Here is a 22,163-nt window from a genome sequence, read left to right as displayed (position 1 = left end):
GAGAGAGAGAGATTAGTCAAGTACGTGTGTGTTTATTTAAAAGATTAATTTATCACTTTTCATTAAAAAAACAGGTGTGTACAAATTTAAAACAATATGCACAAAATCAATGAAACACATTTAGCAGTGAAGCAATCCTAATAAAACCAGCAAGTGACATAAATAATAAAAAATTAACAGCCCTCTTACAAAAAGGCGAGTGTTCAGCAGCTTTACTGTTTTTGCTATATCAGATATATTTTCGGATGGACTAAGAAATCTAAAGGTTCAGGCTTGCCTTGTAGAAACGTTACTGACCATCCGGATTCTTTCTCATGAAGAGCGATCCTTGATTTGCCTTCTGAGATGCTACGTTTCATGGTTCTAACTGGGTTCTAGACTCTTCCTCCATCCCTTGCGTCCCAAGGAGACAATAGCATGCTAGATTTCACACACTACGACTTGAAGGTTACATCACTGAAGTGTAACTTGCCGTATCTGCCTGTGGGACTGGAAACTCTGTTTCTTTTCCTTCTTGCTTAGGAGTTATAATGTTTGCCTTTTCTATCCTTTCACCATATTGAATTTGTGAAGCATTAAACTAGGATAGAAAAGATGGATTTGTTTTCTTTTGCCCTGTATATTATTTGTGGGGGGGGGGGGGACTGAATCACTAGGCTCTTGAGAAAGCATCAATATCCAGATAATTTTCTGCATCTATGGGTAGCTATCACAAAGATCTGAATGCATCGTTCTAAGTTTGCTGACACTCTGTGGCAGGGATTTCATTATTCAATGATACAATATGGTATAATAGAGATGCATCGTTACTCCTGTAGCTCATAGGCTGAATAGGGAAGGTTCAAGAGGGCACACTGAGATGGTCCGTTTTAGACATGGGAGACTTTGACTCTAAATTTAGTGGATATTTGTAATAGTTATCAAAATGCTACTCCCAAAAAGTTTAGGTACCATTCTATATTTGATGGAACAGAGAGATAGAATTAGGCAACATCAGCATCTTGGTAATGTCACACTCCAGATCCCCATTTGACACCTCCCTGCAGTTTTATGTAGATATTGAACAGCACGGGGGGGGGGGGGGGGAATGGAACCCTGTGGGATCTTCCCAGCACAAATCTTGTGTCATGGAGTAGAAGTTCTCCAGTGCTACTATCTGGAAGCAACTTGTGGCTAGGAGTGGAGTCAGTGTAACATGCTGCTGCTGCTGCTGCCAACTTGCAGAGCCAGCCCAAAATATATACTGTGATTAGTGGCACTGAATATCACTGAGACGTCTAGGAGAATCAGCAGGCTTAGAACCCCCTGTTTCTCTCATCTGTAGGCAAAGTGAGTATAGTTGGACTGTCTCTTAAATGTCCCATTTTCTGAGTTAATTTAAAATGGGTTAAAATGAGATTATAAGTGGGCATTATTGTCTTGGAAGATGTTTAGTAGGGCCAATTCTGGGGTGATTTCTAATACAGTGGTACCTCGGGCTACATACGCTTCAGGCTACATACGCTTCAGGTTACAGACTCCACTAACTCAGAAATAGTGCTTCAGGTTAAGAACTTTGCTTCAGGATGAGAACAGAAATTGTGCTCTGGCGGTGCGGCAGCAGCAAGAGGCCCCTTTAGCTAAAGTGGTGCTTCAGGTTAAGAACAGTTTCAGGTTAAGTATGGACCTCCGGAATGATTTAAGTACTTAACCTGAGGTACCACTGTACTTGCTTAGTTATTTTACATATTTCTCGTATGGCTGTTGTCCAGAATAATTGGATTTTGGGTCACTCTCACCACATGTTGAGGTATGTGCCTATGGAGGTGCACCCTCTCCAGCATTTTGGTGAGATTCCTGGGTGTATCAGTGCTAGCTTTCTTGGTGTTAGGTAGCACCTGTAGGTGAGTTTCAGAGTGAGTTCTTTTAAAAGACATCTGAAGGCAGCCCTCTTTAGGGAACTTTTTAATGTTTAATGCTGTATTGTGTTTTTAATATTTGATTGGGAGCCTCCCAGAGTGGCTGGGGAAACCCAGCCATATGGGTGGGGTATGTATGTATGTAAAGGTAAAGGGACCCCTGACCATTAGGTCCAGTCGTGGCCGACTCTGGGGTTGCGGCACTCATCTCGCTTTATTGGCCGAGGGAGCTGGCGTACAGCTTCCGAGTCATGTGGCCAGCATGACTAAGCCACTTCTGGCGAACCAGAGCAGTGCACGGAAACACTGTTTACCTTCCCACTGCAGCGGTACCTATTTATCTACTTGCACTTTGACGTGCTTTCAAACTGCTAGGTTGGCAGGAGCAGGGACTGAGCAACGGGAGTTCACCCCATCGTGGGAATTTGAACCGCCGACTTTCTGATCGGCAAGTCCTAGGCTCTGTGGTTTAACCCACAGCGCCACCTGCATCCCCTGTATATATATATGTATGCATGTATAAATAAATATCCAGATACCATGTAACTAAAGCATGCATTACCATGGCCATTTCTGCAGTCTCTAGGAATGGCCACAGTTGGCATGCCAGCCTCAGCTAGGCATAGGCACTCTTTTATATGCCACCATTCCCCTTTACAGTCTGCAGAGTGGGTCACAAGACACAACTGCCTCTGTGTTGTGGGGTACCTCTGACTACGTTAGATTGTCGGACTCGAAAGTGCTCCAGATTTGCCCCCTGAGCTGCTGCTGTAAAATGTATTACCCACCCTTCACCAGCAGGTCGCCCAGGGTCGGTTGCAACAATTTAAAATGCAGCATTAAAAATGGTTGCAACACATCACGGTCATAGGAATATTTCTCCAGCTCTACTCTTATATGCGATTAGAAACAATGCTTCTGAATTTTAACACATCATGCATTGAACCCTTTTCTGAGGGGGGTGGGACTTCTGAAATTGTATTTTTAATAACGTTGGTATGTAGTTTTCGTTCTGAGGGTTTGAATAGAAATGTTTTGTAATAATATAGAGTTGACGCCATCTGCCACCTCTCCTCCTCCACTGCTAATGCCAGTGCTCTAGCTTATCAACCTTTTTTATATCAGCCTCTTTGAATCCCCCCACTCCACCACTTTCCTGGGCCTCTGAAGTCTGTAGGGGGAATACACATAGCCTGAAGGCAGGAATAACCTTGTTCTTGGAAAAGGAGGTCTTTGGTCAATTGTCTGTCAAATATGTTTAATATAGTCAGATGTGTAGAGTAAGGCCTCTTTTATACTCAGTAAGATATAAACTAGATCAGCATTTTTAGTTCAATAGTAAGCAAGCTTGCGTGTTGCATATTGGGATTATTTAAATCTGTCCAGTGTCATCATTTCCCTCCAAAGCTAGCACACCAGGGTGGAAGTTCCTAGCCTATTCCTCTTTCTGACATGCTTACTTTTAAATATTCAAGGCAGTTTTGACTCCTAGCAGCATTGTAATACCTGATCTCCCATCTGCATCCTGAAGTGATACGCTTCTACTCTGTAAAGCCTGAAAACCCAGAATGATGTGGGTGGTGCCAGCTGTCGTCATTGTTTAACTGGGAAGAACCTCACTGGTTGGTTCTGACTATTCTGGTTCTACTGTTCCATATATAGTGGTAAGTGAAGAAGCCTGGGGAACCCAGTAGGCGTCCATTGTCGAGCATGGATTTGAACTCTGGGCCCATGCCAACTCTCTCTCAAGTCTATTTTTGATGCAACCATTTTGGCCCTGCTGGGTTTTTTGGAAGTAATCTACTGGATGAGATCATTGTGCTCTGAATTTTAGCAGTAGGAGTTAAAACATGAGAGAAGGAATGGAATCCTGTAGGATTTCCTATCTCTGCTGTATGTTCTATAACAGAATGTTGGCAGCATTGGAAGTTGGCAAATTTACACAAGAATGCATCTATGTTCCTCCAGGAATATGCTAACTGCGGTGGAAACCTTTTACAGGAGACACGGTGTTACATTTTGCTAAAACGTTGAACTAGTCCAAAGTCAAATGTGAAAGGATTCTGTTGATTTGGTTTATTTCTTAAAGATTCATTTCTTAAGCTGTTTTGCCGCACACTAATACTTTCTACTACTAAAGCAATGTTTTTGTATGGGTCTAACATTTGTGACAACCCTCCCCCCAATTTCCTCCCTACCTGATGCTGCTTTTTAATTTTCATTTGAATCACCACCTTTCATTGGAGTGTAAATCAAGCCAATTATTTTTGCTGTTCGGAAGGTGCCAAGGAATTTGAGCATGGTGGGATTTAAAAATAAAATACAAAATATATATCATGCTGTTTACAAAGCATCCCAAAGTATATGTGTGTGGCTGGCAGAGCCCAATCAACATAGTGAACGTTGGCTGCTTGTTAAAAATAAATGCTTGCTCGGAGGAGTTTTGTTCTTGTGAAACAAGGATGGTGACAAACATTTAGTAATCAAAATACTGCATTACTGTTGTTGCCAGTTCATTGCCCCTGTATTGCACATGTATAACAAAATGAATTGTGCAGTCAGTGGGGCAAGAAATATCCACAACCTGATCTTAGACTGCATTGCAATGAACTAATACAATCGTTTCTTTTCTTTCGTCACCTACGTCTCTGAGCATTATACGTGACATGATTCGGGTTAGTCAGAAGAGGTCCCCTGTCTTACACTGTGCCTGCCTGCTTGCAAGGAAGCTGTGTGCTAATGGTTAACTGGGATGCTTAGCATAATCACTCTGCTAGTCTGTAGAAGAGGGGAGGTGATTATCACTAAGAACAGATGGGCAGGGTCCAAAACATTGCCAGATTCTGCACCAGCTACATTTCACTGTAGGTTGTTCTAGCTTCTAATTTTTTTTATATAGAAAAAACAAAGTCTTGTGTGTATGTGTGTGTGTTTTTCCCCCTTCTGGCATTTTTTAAAAAAGAACTCGCTGAACTAAAGGTTGTTGACTGACGACTTTCCAGCTAAGCTCGCAAATGCAGGCATGGGGGAATTCACATGCTGTCAGTCTTCTCTCTGAATGGATGGGGCAGATGCAATTTTCTACAGTTGCCTCCCTGAAATGTATGGGAGGATTTGCCTGTAAGCATAGTGCTCTGCTCTGCCTCTTTCTGTAGCTCCTTGTGGATTTTATTGTGTCTGTGAGCAGAAATGATTTTCTCTGATATGAGCACTGTCTCTGGGTCCCCAAAGGTATATCCTCCGAATGGAACTCGGTTTTATACTTTCCAGGTAAGTGAGCTTTAATTACTCAAGTTATTAGGAAGTTAATTGCTCTTAAAAGTTTTTTTGGGGGGGAGATACAAGGGAAAACAGAACATGAGGTTTTCAAGTATTCAGCAGTAAATATTTCAAAATAACATAGTGTTGCCCCCAGCAAAGTAAAGGTTATCTGTAATTTTAGATGAAACCAGGAAGAGTGTGTTCATATTATTATTATTATTATTATTATTATTATTATTATTATTATTATTATTATTGCAGTGCTGTGCATAAAATGTGCTCGATCATAAGATTTTTAAAATTATTATTTCTCAGGTAGAAATGTGTTTTTTGTATTTCTTAGACAGGAGTTGCAAGAGCATTCCTGAAATAGTTGCAGTGTGCTAATAATGTACGATATACAGTAATGCTTTGCGAAAGTTTGCATGATATACTTGGAGAAGAGGAAAGGGGTTTCTACAACCTTAAAGCCCCAGCTAATGATGTGTGGCTTTTTCTTGGGGTCGTTTTGGATGGCAGGAACAGTTATGCATGCCAAAGGGAAGCGTTATCTACTGTTAGATTATCATGCTCTCTAGTTTATCAGCTAAGTTCAGCTAAAATGAATGACATTTTCTTCATTGCTTACAAAGAATGGTAAGAAATCATTCCCCATTTATTGGTATGCCTGAGATGTAAAGCTGACATTCTCTTAGCTACATCCCCATGTCATTTGATTAAACGAAATCCCTAATGCTATGCTTTAAGATAAATATGTAATCTCCCACACACACTCGGTTTCTACCCCCCACTCAATTATTCAGAAGAAAAGGGGAACAAATAAACACAACAGATAAAGTCTAAAGATATCTGTCTCTTTACAGCAATCCACACATACCATTATTTAAAATTGCAATGCCTTTTTCATTTCATCCTCTTTATATGGTCAGGATTAAAATAAAGCTCCCCATGCTTCATTTTGAATCCATTGTTGTTTTGGCAGTTACAAAGTAATAATCTGTGATGGGTCTTTAATGATTTAATCATAATTAAATAAGGAACAAAATGCTTAGGCTAAAATCTATAACATGCAAAGCAATCCATCTCACTCACTGACTCTGGAAGTATTGCAATATATTTGTGTTTGTTTCAGGTCATATTCCTTTCCTCTATTGTGGTGCTATTTTTAACCCTGTCATCCTGCCCTTTTCTACATTGATATCCACTGATAGCTGAAGGCTGTGCTGAAACAGTGTGTTATCTTTCACACAGTGATATTCTGCCGATCCTGGCAGTGATTCAGGAATGTGAGTGTTCCAAAGTTTGGTCATTTCCAGATTGGTTAATTCTCCCTCTCCCTAGACACACAACTGAAACTCTGCAGTCTCCCATACTATATGTGTTCCTGTATATTCTCAGTGTATTGAACCCTGTTCCATGGACAGATGTTGCTGCCCTCATCTCTCATAAGCCACAGCCAACATGGTCATGGGTGGTGGGAGGAGTTATCCAATAACAGCTTCCCAATTTTTCTGCCCCTGCCCTTTTCCTGCTTGCCTCCAACCCCTACCAAATAAATTTTCAACTTACTTTTTTATTTTAAAACTTAACAGTAATCCTTTGCCCAGATGGGCAGGTCTGTGCACCTAAACAAAACTTAAGTGGGCGTAACTAGACACCAGAAGGCAGTCAAAGGACATGATCCCAAGCTTTTGCATGAAGCTTTATGGCCTTAGAATTATTTGCCTGTTGGGTTCCACCAGACCACAATGCTGCAGGCCTCTCTGAAAGATCTTAAAGGTCACCTGCTTTCAGTGACTTTCCCATGAAGGGTTTTTTTAAAAAAATAAAATAGAAATGGTTTGTGGACTTTGATTATATTTTAGTCATTTTGGAGGGGCTACCTGATTTATTAGTTTCTTGATTCGCAGTGTTTTTATTATATCACTGCATAGTATTGTAAGCTGCCTTGAAAGGGTCTACTCCGAAAGGCAGCATATATTAAAAATTTTAATACATAAAAACAGGTGCTTCCTATTTCCGTTATGAAGAGATGTGCATGAAGGTTCCAGATGCCCCATTCTGGGCATTTTCTGTCTCACAGAAGAGAACATAGGAAGCCTGGGAGATTTGAAGCTCTCTAAGCACATTGAACCTCTCAGATCTAGAGCCCAAATTCCAAGCATGAAAATTCAGTACATTCCCTTGTATTGCATTAGAAATGTTCAGCCAGATCGACTGTAACACCACAATATTTATGCTTGAGTTATTAATTTATTTTTGTTTTATAGGCCATGATTCAGAGAGCTCTCTTAGGTGTGCTGGGGCTGCTAATTTCTCCTCTTTAGGCAGCAGCCCATTCCCAACCCACACCATAAAACACTTCTGAAACTGCACAGACAAGGCAGGGCATGGAATGGAATGGAATGGGGAAAACAAGTAATCGTGAATTGGTCACATTCTGAATTATGGCCACAGACAGCAGTAGTATTAAATCTTAAGGCAGGAACACCCGGTTTAAAGTGCTCTATTAAAAATGGATGCTGTGTTAAAACATGAAGTTAGGATGCATATCTCACTTGTAACCCCCTCCCCTTCCACCCCACCCCCAACTACTTCTTCCCCCTGACTGAAGATTAGATATAACACTAAAGGGTACTGTATCTTTTATATTTTATCTTTGGGATAAGTTACAGTGAAACCTTAGGCATTTTTTCTTGAGAAGTAGATTCATTTGGGTTCAACTGTAGCTGCTCCATGAAAGGAGGGTGGCATTTTTGTTGTTAAATATCACAGCAAAGGATATAGCATATGTTTTATCCAGAATGTATCTATTGTTTATCTCAGCCATTTATACTGCCATATAGCTATAATGAATAGTTTGCTTTCACACTTGTACTTATTCGTTAAAGGTTCCTGGTTCCAATAACATTTGAATGAGATACTGTGCTTCTTTCAAAATGTTGTGGGTTCCCGCATTGCCCAGAAGTTTTCCTCTGTCCCCATGTGGGTATTGGTGGAGTGGGGCGGGGACTGGCACAGCCACTTAGGCATGAAGTTAGCAATTCATGAGTGGTGACATCGGCCAACAGCAGTGTCAGTGGGCTCCTGTGGGTGGTACTTTTTACCGTGGAAGGCGGGTGGCGCTGTGGTCTAAACCACTGAGCCTCTTGGGCTCGCCAATCAGAAGGTCAGCAGCTTGAATCCCCATGACAGGGTGAGCTCCCGTTGCTCTGTCCGAGCTCCTGCCAACCTAGCAGTTCAAAAGCACACCAGTGTAAGTAGATAAACAGGAGCTGCTGCAGTGGGAAGGTAAATGGCGTTTCCTTGCTGGTTTCAATCACAGAAGCAGTTTAGTCATGCTGTCCACATGACCCAGAAAGCTGTCTGTGGACAAATGCCGGCTCCACAGCAAAATGAGTGCTGCAACCCCATAGAAGCCTTTGGCTGGACTTAACCATCCAGGGGTCCTTTACATTTTTCACTTTCACTTTTCCTTTTTTTACTTTTTACATGTGCTGGAAGCCACCCAGAGTGGCTGGAGAAACCCAGCCTGATGGGTGGGATATAATAATAATAATAAAGTTGTTATTATTATTATTATTATTATTATTGAGAACCTCCTCCGTCTGGTCCACTCCTGGGCCATAAATCAAAGGCCCAGACTATAGCTTTGCCATTGGATACCATGTTTCATGAGTCCGAAGGACATTCGAACAAGATGTTGTGACTAGTTTTACATTCCCACACTTCTTCCTTTTCAACCTGGCATTATACAATGGTACCTCAGGTTACAGACCCTTCAGGTTACGGACTCTGCTAACCCAGAAATAATACCTCGGGTTAAGAACTTTGCTTCAGGATGAGAACAGAAATCATGCAGTGGTGGCGCGGCAGCAGCAAACGGCCCCATTAGCTAAAGTGGTGCTTCAGGTTAAGAACAGTTTCAGGTTAAGAACGGACCTCCAGAACGAATTAAGTTCTTAACCTGGGGTACCACTGTACAGAGTTTATAATATTCATGCCATACTGAGCATTGCCGGGGGGGGGGCAGTCAACCAAACTGTTCAAGTCCTACTAAGTTGCCCTCGGAACTGGATTTGAGGCTATGGACTGTGCAAGAGTTCTCAAGAAGAGCACTATCTATCCCATCCACCATTTGTAAACATTGCTGTACCAGCAAGCACTTTCCCCACCACATGTTAAACGCAAAGCTCCTATGCTGGTGAGCATAGGGCCCAATACAGGTGAAATGGGGTGGAAACAGACCTGAGACAGCTCTCTGTAGGCATCAGCTTTCGTTTACCATAGATCCAGTTACATAGAGTTGGTTCAGTGTGTGTGTAAATTATAACAACTGGCTATAATGGGATTTTGACAAACTGGTTGCATCAGAAGACGGATCTGCACCACTGAATTTACTGTGGTGTCACTGCAGTTGAGCAGGTAGATATGTGAACCCGTAGAACTGGGTGACAGAGCTTGGAATATCGTGGAGGGCTGGGGTGGAAGAGAATTATTTCCCTTTCCATCTCCTTTCCATCTGACACCCTCAGTTTTTGTCCATCATAATTCCCCCACTTACCCCTTGACTTGTTATGTGTCTTTCTAAACTCTTTGATCATCATCTAAGTTTCAGTCAAAACTGGGTTCCTGCGCAAGTCCCTTTAATCTGCAACTGTTTAATCGTGTGAGTAGCCTCAAGTCTATTAATAGTCCTGCTGATGTTTTGTGTTTAAAATTAGTCCAGATGTGATATTTGCTAATAGTTACAAGTAATACTGTTAAAATAAGCCTGCATCGTATTTGCATATTCAGTATATCCAGACAGCAAAGTTTATATATTTATATATAGAAACACACACGCACATACTGGAAATAAGATATTGTTAAACACACAAGGCATATGAGTCATATTTCCCTTATATAAATTTGCCTGCTATTTGTTATCCATTAGGCAGAGCGGAAGGTATTGTGGATTTTTAAATGAAATCTATCCTTTTCAAATGTATTCTTTTACATGCTGAGTTTAATTACAAAGTGATGAAATGCATATGCAGTTTAGAAAAATCCTTCATTTGTATGTGTTTTATCACCTGCCTATTTTTATTCTTTGTGCCAATTATTTGCTTATATTTTCTTGAGTACAGCACAGTCAAGAAAGAAGGCTTGGAGTTGACATACAGTGGTACCTTGGGTTACATACACTTCAGATTACATACGCTTCAGGTTACAGACTCCGCTAACCCAGAAATAGTACCTCGGGTTAAGAACTTTGCTTCAGGATAAGAATAGAAATTGTGCTCCGGCGGCGCAGCAGCAGCAGGAGGCCCCATTAGCTAAAGTGGTGCTTCAGGTTAAGAACAGTTTCAGGTTAAGAATGGACCTCCAGAACGAATTAAGTACGTAACCAGAGGTACCACTGTACACAAGACACTCAGTGGTGAAAAGCTCCATAAGATTATGAGAATCCCACCAATAAGATTCGCAAGCAGAGGTTCTTCCTCTTGCATATTTTTTCTAGCTGGTTATGTTAATGCACACATTTTCCTGCAGATTAGTTTCAGTGTTTATAAAATTAAATTTTCATTTACCACATGAATGAAAGTGAATAAATATAACTTTATTTGAGTATTTTTTAAAAAAAACAGCAACCCCAAAACCTGCATCTTTTAATTCAGTTTCTGATGCATAGTAAAATGCTAAATGTTCTGGAAGCAATTTACATTAATTGTTTAATGGTTACATTTAGACATATGTGTATCTATAAATGACATATCTACACATACTTTTTTTTTTAACCTGAATAGATTGCTGTACACATTGGATCCTGTTTCATCCAAAGTTGAACTGCTTATTGGGATCAGAACGGTTCTCTAAAGGAGGATCCAGTGGGGTTTTCTCAGTCAAAGCAATTACAGTGGTATCTTGGGTTACAGACGCTTCAGGTTACAGATGCTTCAGGTTACAGACTCCGCTAACCCAGAAATAGTACCTCGGGTTAAGAACTTTACTTCAGGATGAGAACAGAAATCGCACAGCGGCAGCGCAGTGGCAGCAGGAGGTCCCCGTTAGCTAAAGTGGTACTTCAGGTTAAGACAGTTTCAGGTTAAGAACGGACCCCCAGAACAAATTAAATTCTTAACCCGAGGTACCACTGTAAAAGGGAACGCTCAGGGAGGGCACACACAGGTGCACATAGATGCCATGTGACAATAGGAATGGATTAAGATTTATGCTATATTGAGTAAAGGAAAGAGATGTGTTAAATTTAACATGCAGTTGAATATTGGATACTTCATATTTCCCTTGATGAGTGTCACATTTTTCTGGTGGACAAAGATGGTGCCGTACTGCTATGAAAATACAGTCTTCCTAAATAGAAAGTGATAGCTCCATCTCTTTAAAAGTGTGGACTAGATGTCCGTATTCTGCTTCTGCGTTGCAAGTAGTTTTCTAGACCATTTCAGACAGTCTACCCATGCTTGGTGTTGGTGTTGCTGGGATTATGTGCATAAGAAAAGTCCTGCTGGAGCAGACCAAGGGGATATCTAGCCCAGCTTCCAGTTCCCCACAGTGGCCAACCACATGATGCTAAGAAACCCACAACCAGCACATGAGGGCAATAGCCTTCTCCTGCAGCTGTTCTCATTTGGGGGCACCCTGCCTTTTAAAGCCTTCTAAGTCGGTGGCAGTCACCACATCTTCTGTTAGCAGATTCCAAAATGTAACTATGCGCTGGGTAGAAAAAACCCCCTATTATTCTCACCCCCAGTTATTGAACTTATTTGTCACTTGCTGCCTAAGTGACTCACTTTTAAAAACATAAACATAAATGCACTATACCATAAAAGAAACAAGGGTTGAGAATTCTACACATGTACATCATGTGAAGGGAAGGTGAGCTTTAACCTTCAACCTGTGCTTAGAAATCAAGTGTGATGTACAATTTCAAAAGTTCAGTGGGACCTTTTTTTGAAAAACGTATTATTCAAGTGTATCATTCGTTTAGCAATGCAAGTTAAACAGAAGAGCCAAACTGTACATGAAGTTGAAGTTTTTGCACTGATTTGAACACACAGGTGTGTGTGTGTGTGTGTTGCAAATAGCATCAGGCTGATAATTAAGGGGGTGGAGGGAAGAAATCAACCCTTTTCTACCCAGCAACAGCCCTGAGAAAAATTCCTTCTCTGAAGCTATTTGCTTTGGGGGAAATCTCCCACTGAAGCCATTTCATGTCACATCTAGTTTGGCCCAAATAAGGGGAATTTCCAGATTTAGAATTTTGTATCTCAGTTTAACTTGTACTAAGCTAAGAAAGAAGTTAGATTGCTGTCCCATCTGGATCTAAAGCGATGCTGGTGACAGTAAAAGTACCAGGAACTGTGGTGCTGCCACAACCCTGTGTTCTGCTTCTGAGCCCAGCTGATTTCTGCTTGTGGGCTTCTAGGCATTCTTTGGAAAAACAATAAACTTCAATTAGAGGGTGCATTCTTGCATCTTATTGTGCAACCAACATTAGTCAGCGCAAGACATTTGAATAGATACGTTGTTTAGCCTGTTGGGTTGTTTAGTGATTGTAGCAATATTAGTCTCGTCTTCTGAAATGTTGTGGGACTGGCATGCACTTGAGCAATCTGCCTGTAGAAGCAAGTTGAAATATGTTCACAACGGTGTCCAAATAATTGGAAATGTTGTGTGAAAGTCCTTTATCAGTCAAAAGGATGTGTGCTTATCAGTGCCTCATTGACACTGAGTTTATTAGATTTATGAAACGAAATATTGTAGAGACTCGCGCTGCTCTGTTATGCAGAGTGGCTCTTCTCCTACCTTTGGTATGAATGGAGATAGCATCCATGATTTAGTGGCATTCCTTTAAAAAAACTGATTATAAACCCTAATATTCAGAGGAGTCTGCTGGACTATAAAAGCCTTGAATAGGGCTAGCCAACATGGGCCCCTCCAGATGTACCGTATTTTTCACTCCATAAGACACACCTGACGATAAGGCACACCTAGTTTTCAGAGGGGGAATGCAAGGGGGGGAAATTGTTTAAAGGGAGTGCTGAGCAGAGCCTGTATGCATCCCAGGCTCAGCTCAGCACTCCCTTTCACGAGCCGCGTGGAGCGTGTGTGTGGTGCTTGCAGGCTTTTCCCTGAGGAGGGAGAAGGGCAGCCCATCACTGACAGGCTGCCCTTCTCCCTCCTCGGGGAAAAGCCCCCAAGAGCTGCACACACACTCCACATGGCTCTTTAAAGGGAGCGCGGCTATCCCTGGCTTTTGCGGGAGGTGGGGGAAGTGTTCTGGCTTCTGTGGTAGCCCGCAAAGCCTCTGCAGGGCAGCAGGATGAAGGCTCCCCGGGCCCTGCGGAGGCTTCCTGTGGCTAAGCCAGAAGCTAGAACAGCAAGAAGGAGCGCTGCACAGCGCTCCCTCTAGCTGCTCTGGCTTCTGGGATAGCCGCACAGCCTGCACTCGCTCCATAAGACGCACACACATTTCCCCTTACTTTTTAGGAGGGGAAAAGTGTGTCTTATAGAGTGAAAAATATGGTATTTCGAGCTACGTCTCCCAGCCTCCTTGACCATTTGGCCATGGAAGTCTAGCAACATCTGGATGGCATCATGTTGGCTACTGTTTAGCTAGAGAATGATGTAGTAGATATTTAGATACTTTATTAATTTAAGGTATTTATATACTGCTTAATTACAAAGGTTTCTAGTACTTTACATACAAGGGTAACCAACATAGTGGCACGTCATATGTTGTTAGACTCCAACTCCCATCAGCCCCAGTCAACTTGGCCATTGGCCAGGGATTATGAGACGTAGTCCAACAGCATCTAGAAGGCACCATGTTGTCTCCCCTGGTCTAGAATAAAGTTGTGCATTATTCCCACCCATTCTCCTCATCTGTGTTTATGGACTTGGAGCTTTATTTTAAAAAAATTATAAGCCACCTTTCTTCAAATGTCATTAAGGATAATTTTAAAATATTCATTAAAACTCATACAATATAAAGCACAAAATACAACATAGCAGCAGGAGAAAAGAACACACAAACCTACAATTTTTTCATTCTAAGTAGATGCACAGCGATTAAATAATTCTGTCTCCATAAAACCAACCTTGCAATCCAAACCAAGCAGTGCAAAAAATAAAAACAAAAATGGCTAATCATGTAACAGGCTAAAATTTACTGTGATGGGGAAATAAAATTAACTATCCAAAGCCGGAGATTTACAGTCTGGTTGGCACATTGGACAGACAGGAATAAACATTGATTGATGGCGAATTCTCACTTTTTATTTTGCCTTTTCATCTGGATAGCTAGTTGCCAAATATACAAGTCTTTTAATCAACTGTGGACTGGAAGTATAGTAAAACTCAGCTGGTATCACTTTAAAACAATCAGAAGAACAAATGGGAAATAATCAAACCCCATTCTTTTTGTTGTTAAAAAGTGATAAATTGTACATTGCAGCACGCTTTGCATTTGACAAGCAGGTGTAGTCAGATTTTTGTACCTCAGTGATGAGGAAGAAGAGGAGGAGAAGCAAGAAGAAGAAGAAGATGATGATGAAGAGAATGGGCCATGAAACTATCGAGAAAATGCAATAGAAAGCCAATATCTGGAACTTTAGGTATGACTGGGAAAAAGCTGAGTTGGATTTTTAAGGACAGGATTGATTTTGCTTTCAAGTTTCCAATGTCTGTTTCTGTGCTGCTTTGTGCCTCCATAACAACTATCAAATTGGCAAATAAGTAAATCATTATTATTGTATCTTATCACAAAGATACTACAAGTCTCCAGCATGCATTACTCCAAATGAAACTGACGATGCAAAGGCTGCCCTGAAGGCCTGAAATTCCCCCTGCTAGAACAAGGGAAGAACACAAATAAATATTTGTAATTGCATTTACCTTGCTTTTCCCATGCTAAATGTTAGGCTGTTGACTGCAGTAGGGAAAATTCCTAAGGAAATAAAATGATAGATGAAGTACCCTTCTGTAATTTACTCAAGTGTATTAAAAACAGTCAAATTATTGATCTGTAATTAAACTGACCAGTCATTACAGAAAGGATTTCACAGCTGTCAGGTGCTAAAGAAGTCAGTTATCTTGATGAAATTATCTTTTCAATGGGAAAAATCAGAATTTTGGTTTTTCTTTCTAAAGCAACCATGTAAAATAGCTAACTTCTTTTGCAGCGGGAGGTGTGAAGCACCCCCACCCAAAAAAAATATGCAGAAACTTTGTGTGACCTAATGATGCATCTCATGAGTTGCAGGCTAGACCACGCGCAAACTCCCTAGAGCAGCACCTCAAAGGTCTCGTCAAAAATGGAAGCCTCTGCATCACATTCCATCCTACCAAGGGCCTTTCACTTACCTTGAATTCTAGTGTCAAGTAGACAAGAACAGGGAATCCCAAAAGCCAATCAGGGGCTCCTGCTGCCAATTTCCTACTCAGTTCCAGAAAAGACAACCAACCAAAGCCCACAGTATAGAGGGAGGGTGCTGCAAAGGGCAATGGAGGGAGAGGAGTGGGTGGGAAAGCCTTTTTTTAAAAAAACTGCACCCCCTCCGATTCTCATGAAGCATCATGGCATCAAAACCACCTCCAGAGGAGGAGACAACCTTGTGTCACCTTTCTTCCTTGAGGGGGTGGGGAGGCAAACCCACCCCCACGGAAAGCAGGAACAGCAGTATTATTACCAAACCCTTGTTTACCATGAAAGAAAAACCCTGGGATTCACTACCAGCTGACTCTAGAAAGAGGCTACACTTCAGGAGGTTTTTGGAAATCTATTTGATGTGGGTTGCCTGTGCAGGAGGAGTATATTTTTTTATACAGGCATCTCCCCATTTATGTAGGGTTTATGCTCCGAGGCTCAATGCATTGAAGTGGAATCATGTACAGTTGTACCTTGGCCCCACTAGCTAAAGTGGTGCTTCAGGTTAAGAACAGTTTCAAGTTAAGAATGGACCTCTGGAACGAATTAAGTACTTAACCCGAGGTACCACTGTATATTTGAAACACCAGTGTAAAAAGCCTGCAAACACCCCATTCCACCCCACCCCTCCCTGTTCCACTTTTTTGTGATGTTTTTGTAACATTTTCAGGTCATTTCTGGGTTTGGCACAATGCATGTATGCACAGTCAGGCACTTACTGAACATGCGAAAATGAAGGGTTGTCTGTACTGCAGGGTATGGCCCAATATATTTTTCTGCATGAGGCAGAGGGAAAAATGACACCCCTGTTCAACATACAGAAACTGACCTCAGTCGCAAATGAATCTTACTTCAGTACTGGTGCTGGGGCAACATTATTCACCTAAGGACAGGAAACCAACCTGGAGTGGGGGGTGGGCAGGCTGCATGGTATACACAACTCTGTCCTCCATCACCTCATCACTACCCAAAATCATCTGCTTGAGGCAGCTGCTTCGCTTTGCCAAATGGTAGGGCCAGTCCTGCTTTTTAGATGATGTTTGGTGAAAATTATATTACGGACTAGACATAGGCTTCATTCTTTTTTCCTCTTTTACTATTGCTCGTCTATTAACATTGTGGGTCTCTTGAAGAAATTGTAGTGTGTGTTTTCGCTTTGCTTTTCTTTTTTTATTGTTGAAGTGGTACTTTTAAATGGTTCTCATGCAAGCCACCTTGAGAAAGTTTTATGTTAAAATGTGACCTACAGTGGTACTTCGGGTTACATACGCTTCAAGTTACATACGCTTCAGGTTACAGCCTCCGCTAACCCAGAAATAGTGCTTCAGGTTAAGAACTTTGCTTCAGGAGGAGAACAGAAATCATGATCTGGCAGCGCAGCAGCAGCAGGAGGCCCCATTAGCTAAAGTGGTGCTTCAGGTTAAGAACAGTTTCAGGTTAAGTACGGACCTCCGGAACGAATTAAGTACTTAACCTGAGGTACCACTGTATTAATATTTTGAAATAAGAACTCAATCAAGCCTCTTCTATGCCAACATGCAGTTGAAGAAAATTGTGTGCTTAGCCATATGAGTGCAATGTGTTCCTATAAAAACCCTTTCTGCTGTCATTATAATAGTTAGGAGGAGATGCTAATTTGTGTTTTAAGTATTATGCTGCTGATATTGGAGCAAACCATATGTGCTTCATACTTGTTTCTGTGTCAATGCAGGATTAATCCACATATGCAAATAGCTTTTCAGCCTCTGCTGTTATATCTTTGACAATAAATCACATATTTTGCACTGTGGGGAGACTTGGGGTCAAGCAAGGTTTTTGCTAACCTGCCATCATTGCACCCAAACCTAGTTTTAGAAACACACCCTCCCACCCCAAAGTGTTGTAACCATTGGCTGTGCACACACAGTACATTTAAAACACACGGCTCAGGAAACTTGGGAACTGTAGTTTCTTAAGAGTGCTGGAAATTGTAGCTCTGTGAGGGGTAAAATACAGTTTCCCAGGATTCTTTGGGGGAAGACCAGAACAGTGAAACATTAGCACTATATGTTTGGCTTTTGTTGAATGTTCTGTAAGAAACTGGAAATGAGATTGGCATTCATAGCAGAGGGTAGCCTGTTCATTGCAGATGCTGTTCTGGAATGGGAAGCTTGATTATGTTATGCAGAAAGTGTGCTCCTTAAAGATAAAAATGTCAAACTAGGAAAATAAATGGTCGCTGATGACAGACAGACTCCCAAAATATTCACACACCCAACAACTCTCCCCCAGGACTATCCAGAGGAGGAGTTTCTTAGGAAAGGTATCTAATCTTGTAGAAATGAAATGATCAGCCTAGTTCATGACACAGGAGACTACCTCAAAAAGAGGAATCATTTTTCATTTTCAAGCGCTGCTGTGTAGGATTCTCTTAGAGGAACCTGAACTTTGCCTACAACAGAAGCAGTGGCATGTGGTGATTTTTTGTGTAGAGGAACAGTTAGGGGCAGAGGCACCAGCTTGTGAGGGTGATTGCAGTGTGGGGGGAAGGGAAGAGACGTTTTGACGTCACACATGAGAGCATTGCGCCTCCTTCCGTAAGCCAGGCAGAAGCTCCCTGGGCTTTGGGAAGGAAGCACCAGGCCTCAGGCAGGATGCTGGAACCCTCCTGTCTCCTTCCCAAAGCCAGGCAGGATGTGGGAAGGTGGAAACAGGACTCTTGGACTCGTTGGAGCATCGTGCCTCCCTCCCTAAGCTGGGCAGAAACTTCCCAGGCCTTGGGAAGGAGGCGCCAGGGGAACATTTAAGAGACTAGCCTAGTCCCCCCAGTCCACTGACTGGACACCACTGAACAGCACAGTGACAAAAAAAGGCAGGTACCTCGATTCAATGGAAATAGTTTAAAAAGAAGAAATGGACAATTACATTCCAAATGCTTGGACCTTACTCAAGGTAACTTTGTTTGGCACCTAATTATACAACTGCTAAAGGAAGAGCAGTGTGTAAGTGTTGAATTCTTTTCCTCTAGCAATATCTTTCTATGTTTCTTTCTTACTCTCTGCTGTCCTCACTCCTCTGGTACTCTTGTCACCCACAAACTTAATATTGTATCTTCAGTTCCAGCAGCACCCTTTCTCCTCAAGTGGGAGGGCTGTAGCTCAGTGCTACAGCATCTGCCTTGCACAGTGAGACCCTGGAAAACCATGGCTGGTACTGAGGCAGATGAGCCAGAGGCCTGACTTGGTTGACATTTGCACTATACATTTAAAGCAGTGCCACTTAAAACAATGATGGCCCCCCCTAATAATAATAATAATAATGGGAGTTAAGAGTGCTGAGAGTTGTTAGGAGACCCCTGTTCCCCTCAGAGCTTCAAATCCCAGAGTTCCCTGGGAAGAGCAATTGATCCATTTGAAGGGAATAGTGGTCTCCTAGCAACTCTCAGCACCCTTAACTCCCAGGATTCTTTGGAGGGGAAACCATGACTGTTTAAAGTGGTATGATGCTGCTTTAAATGTATGGTGAAGATGGGGCCTTGCTGTAAAGCAGCTTCCTATGTTCCTCCCTTGACTCCTTCCATTGGTACAGAGACTCTAAATAAAACCTTTTCCATTTACTCTAGCTGATCTCATGCACCACATCACTGATTTCACACATCTCAAATTTCTCTTTAGCTCTATTCCCTCCTGCCTTGTTTTTATTTGGAAGCTTGAAGGCAGAACCTGTGTCTTACTTGTGTCTTATGTGCAGAGCCTAGTTCATGTGGTCTCTTTAGAAGTTAGTAATAATAATAATGATAATAATAATTAATAATAAATATATTTACTGCTCTGTTTCCTCCCACAAAAGAAGAAGTAACAAGATGATTGCATTTAATAGTTAATGGTGTGTATTTATTTTTTTGCCTCAGAGCAAAGAACAAGATACTGAATATAAGACGTGCTTAATAAATAGATCTTTACTGTTGTACTTAAGTCCTGCTTTCTGGCTTCTCAGTGTCATCTGAGCAGCCACCCTTGGGGAAGGGCCATAGCTCAGTGGTGGAGCATGCAGAAGGTTTCAGGTTTAATCTATGGGATCTCCAGATTGGTCTGGGAGAGAACCTTCTCTTTAATTTTGCAGAGCTGTTTCCAGTTGGTGTAAATGCAGAGGCAGATGCATCCAATGGTTTTACTAAGCATAAGGTAGCTTCCTAGGGGACGTGGGTGGTGCTGTGGGTAAAACCTCAGCACCTAGGACTTGCCGATCGTATGGTCGGCGGTTCGAATCCCCGTGGCGGGGTGCGCTCCCGTCATTCGGTCCCAGCGCCTGCCAACCTAGCAGTTCGAAAGCACCCCCAGGTGCAAGTAGATAAATAGGGACCGCTTACCAGCGGGAAAGTAAACGGCGTTCCGTGTGCTGCACTGGCTCGCCAGATGCAGCTTGTCATGCTGGCCACATGACCCGGAAGTGTCTGCAGACAGCGCTGGCTCCCGGCCTATAGAGTGAGATGAGCGCACAACCCTAGAGTCTGGCAAGACTGGCCCGTACGGGCAGGGGTACCTTTACCTTTACCTTTTTAAGGTAGCTTCCTATGTAGCAAGATGATGAACTAGATGGGCCTTTGGCCTGATCCAACTTACGTTGGAGCTTCTTATGTTTTAACATCAAATGCAAGATTGATACAGCTAACATAAAATGACATATTGTACATTACTCTTCAATTGTACTATTATTGGACATTTTGAACATGATCAATGCATCTGCAAAGACTTCTGTCTGTTGCGTAACTCTCTTGTTTAGCTTTCAGAGATTTAGAATTATCCCCTATTTCAAACATTTATGCTGTATCCTTAGTAGGATAGATGCAACTAAAATGAATCAGAGTAAGCACTTATCTGTCAGTATTAACAATGGCAGAGAAAAGCAGGAGGAGTATCAGTGGTTTATTGGAACTAAATATACATCCTTCTGTGTCACAAAGTGTCAGTTGTTAAAATGATCTGCTAAATCAAGATTGGTAAAACAAGAATAATCTGCCAAATTCAACATTTTTAATACTGCATATTAGCTGTGAAAATATCTAGGATTTTGTAGGGTTGGGGTGAAGAAATGTTGACTAATATTGACAAAGTCATCATAGACTGGGGCAAGGGTGGGTGGCATCCTCATATCCTAGCAACAGAAACGACAAACAGAATGTTGCTAATATACAAAAGCATCCCCAGCTTTCAGAAATTATAGAGAAAGAGACATATTGTTGTACTCAATGCATGCTTTGTCTGACAAAGCCATAGTTGTAAGCCATTGTGCTTGACTGCTGAGTGGTATAAAATAGTAAAAGGATAAATAGCTGAAATGTATTGAAATGTCCTCATCATGGGATAGTATTGATCCTAAGAAAAGTGTAGGGTGAGTCTTCCAGACACAGTCAAGCTGACATTTAGACAAAGAAAGCTCATGGGGCCAAGTATGACACTTGGCCAAAACTCCAAAGGACTAAGATTTCAAGGCAAACTATATCCCAAGTTGTAGAACTATTTCAGTCAAAAGCAACACAGATCTTCCAGTTGACATTGTTAACTGACTACTGAAAGGTCTCTGTAGCAGCATGGCATTAGGCAGCGTTCATCAACCTTGGGTCCCCAGATGTTGTTGGACTATTATTTATATGAATTTCATGAAATTCAGAAACCACGTGATTGTCATGCATATATCACCCCCTCAAAGTGGTTTACAAAAGGAATAAACTACAACTCCCATCATGTTAGCTGGGGTTGATGGAACTGACACTTCAAGAACAACAATTTATTATTTCTACTCCACCCATCTGACTGGGTTTCCCCAGCCACTCTGGGCAGCTTTCAACAGAACACTAAAAACAGAATAAAACTTCAAACATCAAAAACTTCCCTAAACAACATATGGGGGCCAAAGGTTGAAGAACATTGCAGTAGAAGGAGTTGTCATTAGTTTGCCCCAACCAACCTCTCTGCCAAACTACTACCCTGCCTCTCAGGTCATCTGTCATTAGCTTATTAGCCCAACTACTTGCTGACTCACTTATCTGTCTTTCACATGACACCTAAAAACCAGTCGAGAAAGGGGCAAGGTAAACCTTCCTTGGAAACAAGTTGTACAACCACAGAGGAGGCCATGTCTCTCTTTTACAAACTTCCACAGTTCAGATTAATGGGAACATAGAACAGCAACCACCCCCTCTCTCTCTCTCTCTCGTGTGTGTGTGTGTGTGTGTGTGTGAGAGAGAGAGAGAGAGAGAGAGATGTCATAGATTGGTTTAGGACTCCCATGGGAGACCAGGTAGAAGCAGTGGCACTTACTGTAACAGCAGGATCATAGCCAGAAAAGCACAGTCAAGTCAATGTAGGCTATGGAAGATCCCAGCCAGAAAGACTAAGCCTGGACATCACCCAAGGAGAGCTGCTGTCTTAACAGCATGCAGAGGCTTTATGAAGGCTGGCTCCAGTTAACCCCCCCTTCTCCAACAAGCTGCCTGTTTTTTTAAAGGGCCATTCCTTTTAAAAAAGGGAGTGGCGAGGACTGCATTGAGCAGAATGTGTTCCAAGTCTGAGAAGTTAAGCAAAGCCTTGGGA

General features: G+C 41.9%; 1 protein-coding gene and 1 long non-coding RNA gene across 12 annotated transcripts in view; one reads left to right on the top strand and one right to left on the bottom strand.

Annotated features, from left to right (window-relative positions):
* PPFIA2 (PTPRF interacting protein alpha 2) overlaps positions 1 to 22,163 on the top strand; it is a 285,944-nt gene that overhangs the window by 82,575 nt on the left and 181,206 nt on the right. For 2 of the 11 annotated variants that reach the window (XM_053406939.1, XM_053406936.1), the window contains exon 1: positions 4,912 to 5,168. The exons of 7 other annotated variants lie outside the window; for them this stretch is intronic. In XM_053406939.1, the coding sequence (XP_053262914.1) occupies positions 5,088 to 5,168 (81 nt within the window). In that variant the 5' untranslated portion in view covers positions 4,912 to 5,087. Of the gene's footprint in view, positions 1 to 4,739; positions 4,763 to 4,911; positions 5,169 to 20,812; positions 20,962 to 22,163 lie in introns of those variants that run through there. 2 more of the 11 variants (XM_053406941.1, XM_053406943.1) reach the window with 2 other exon arrangements.
* Positions 198 to 22,033, bottom strand: LOC128422656 (uncharacterized). The gene is made up of 2 exons (XR_008332560.1): positions 21,891 to 22,033; positions 198 to 481 (listed from the first exon to the last, which is right to left on the bottom strand). It is a non-coding gene; the product is annotated as an uncharacterized LOC128422656 (long non-coding RNA).

This window comes from Podarcis raffonei, chromosome 10, assembly GCF_027172205.1.
Source record: "Podarcis raffonei isolate rPodRaf1 chromosome 10, rPodRaf1.pri, whole genome shotgun sequence".
In the NCBI taxonomy this organism is placed as follows: domain Eukaryota; kingdom Metazoa; phylum Chordata; class Lepidosauria; order Squamata; family Lacertidae; genus Podarcis; species Podarcis raffonei.
Note: the sequence above shows the minus strand (reverse complement) of the source record. Positions and strands in the feature narration are given on the sequence as shown.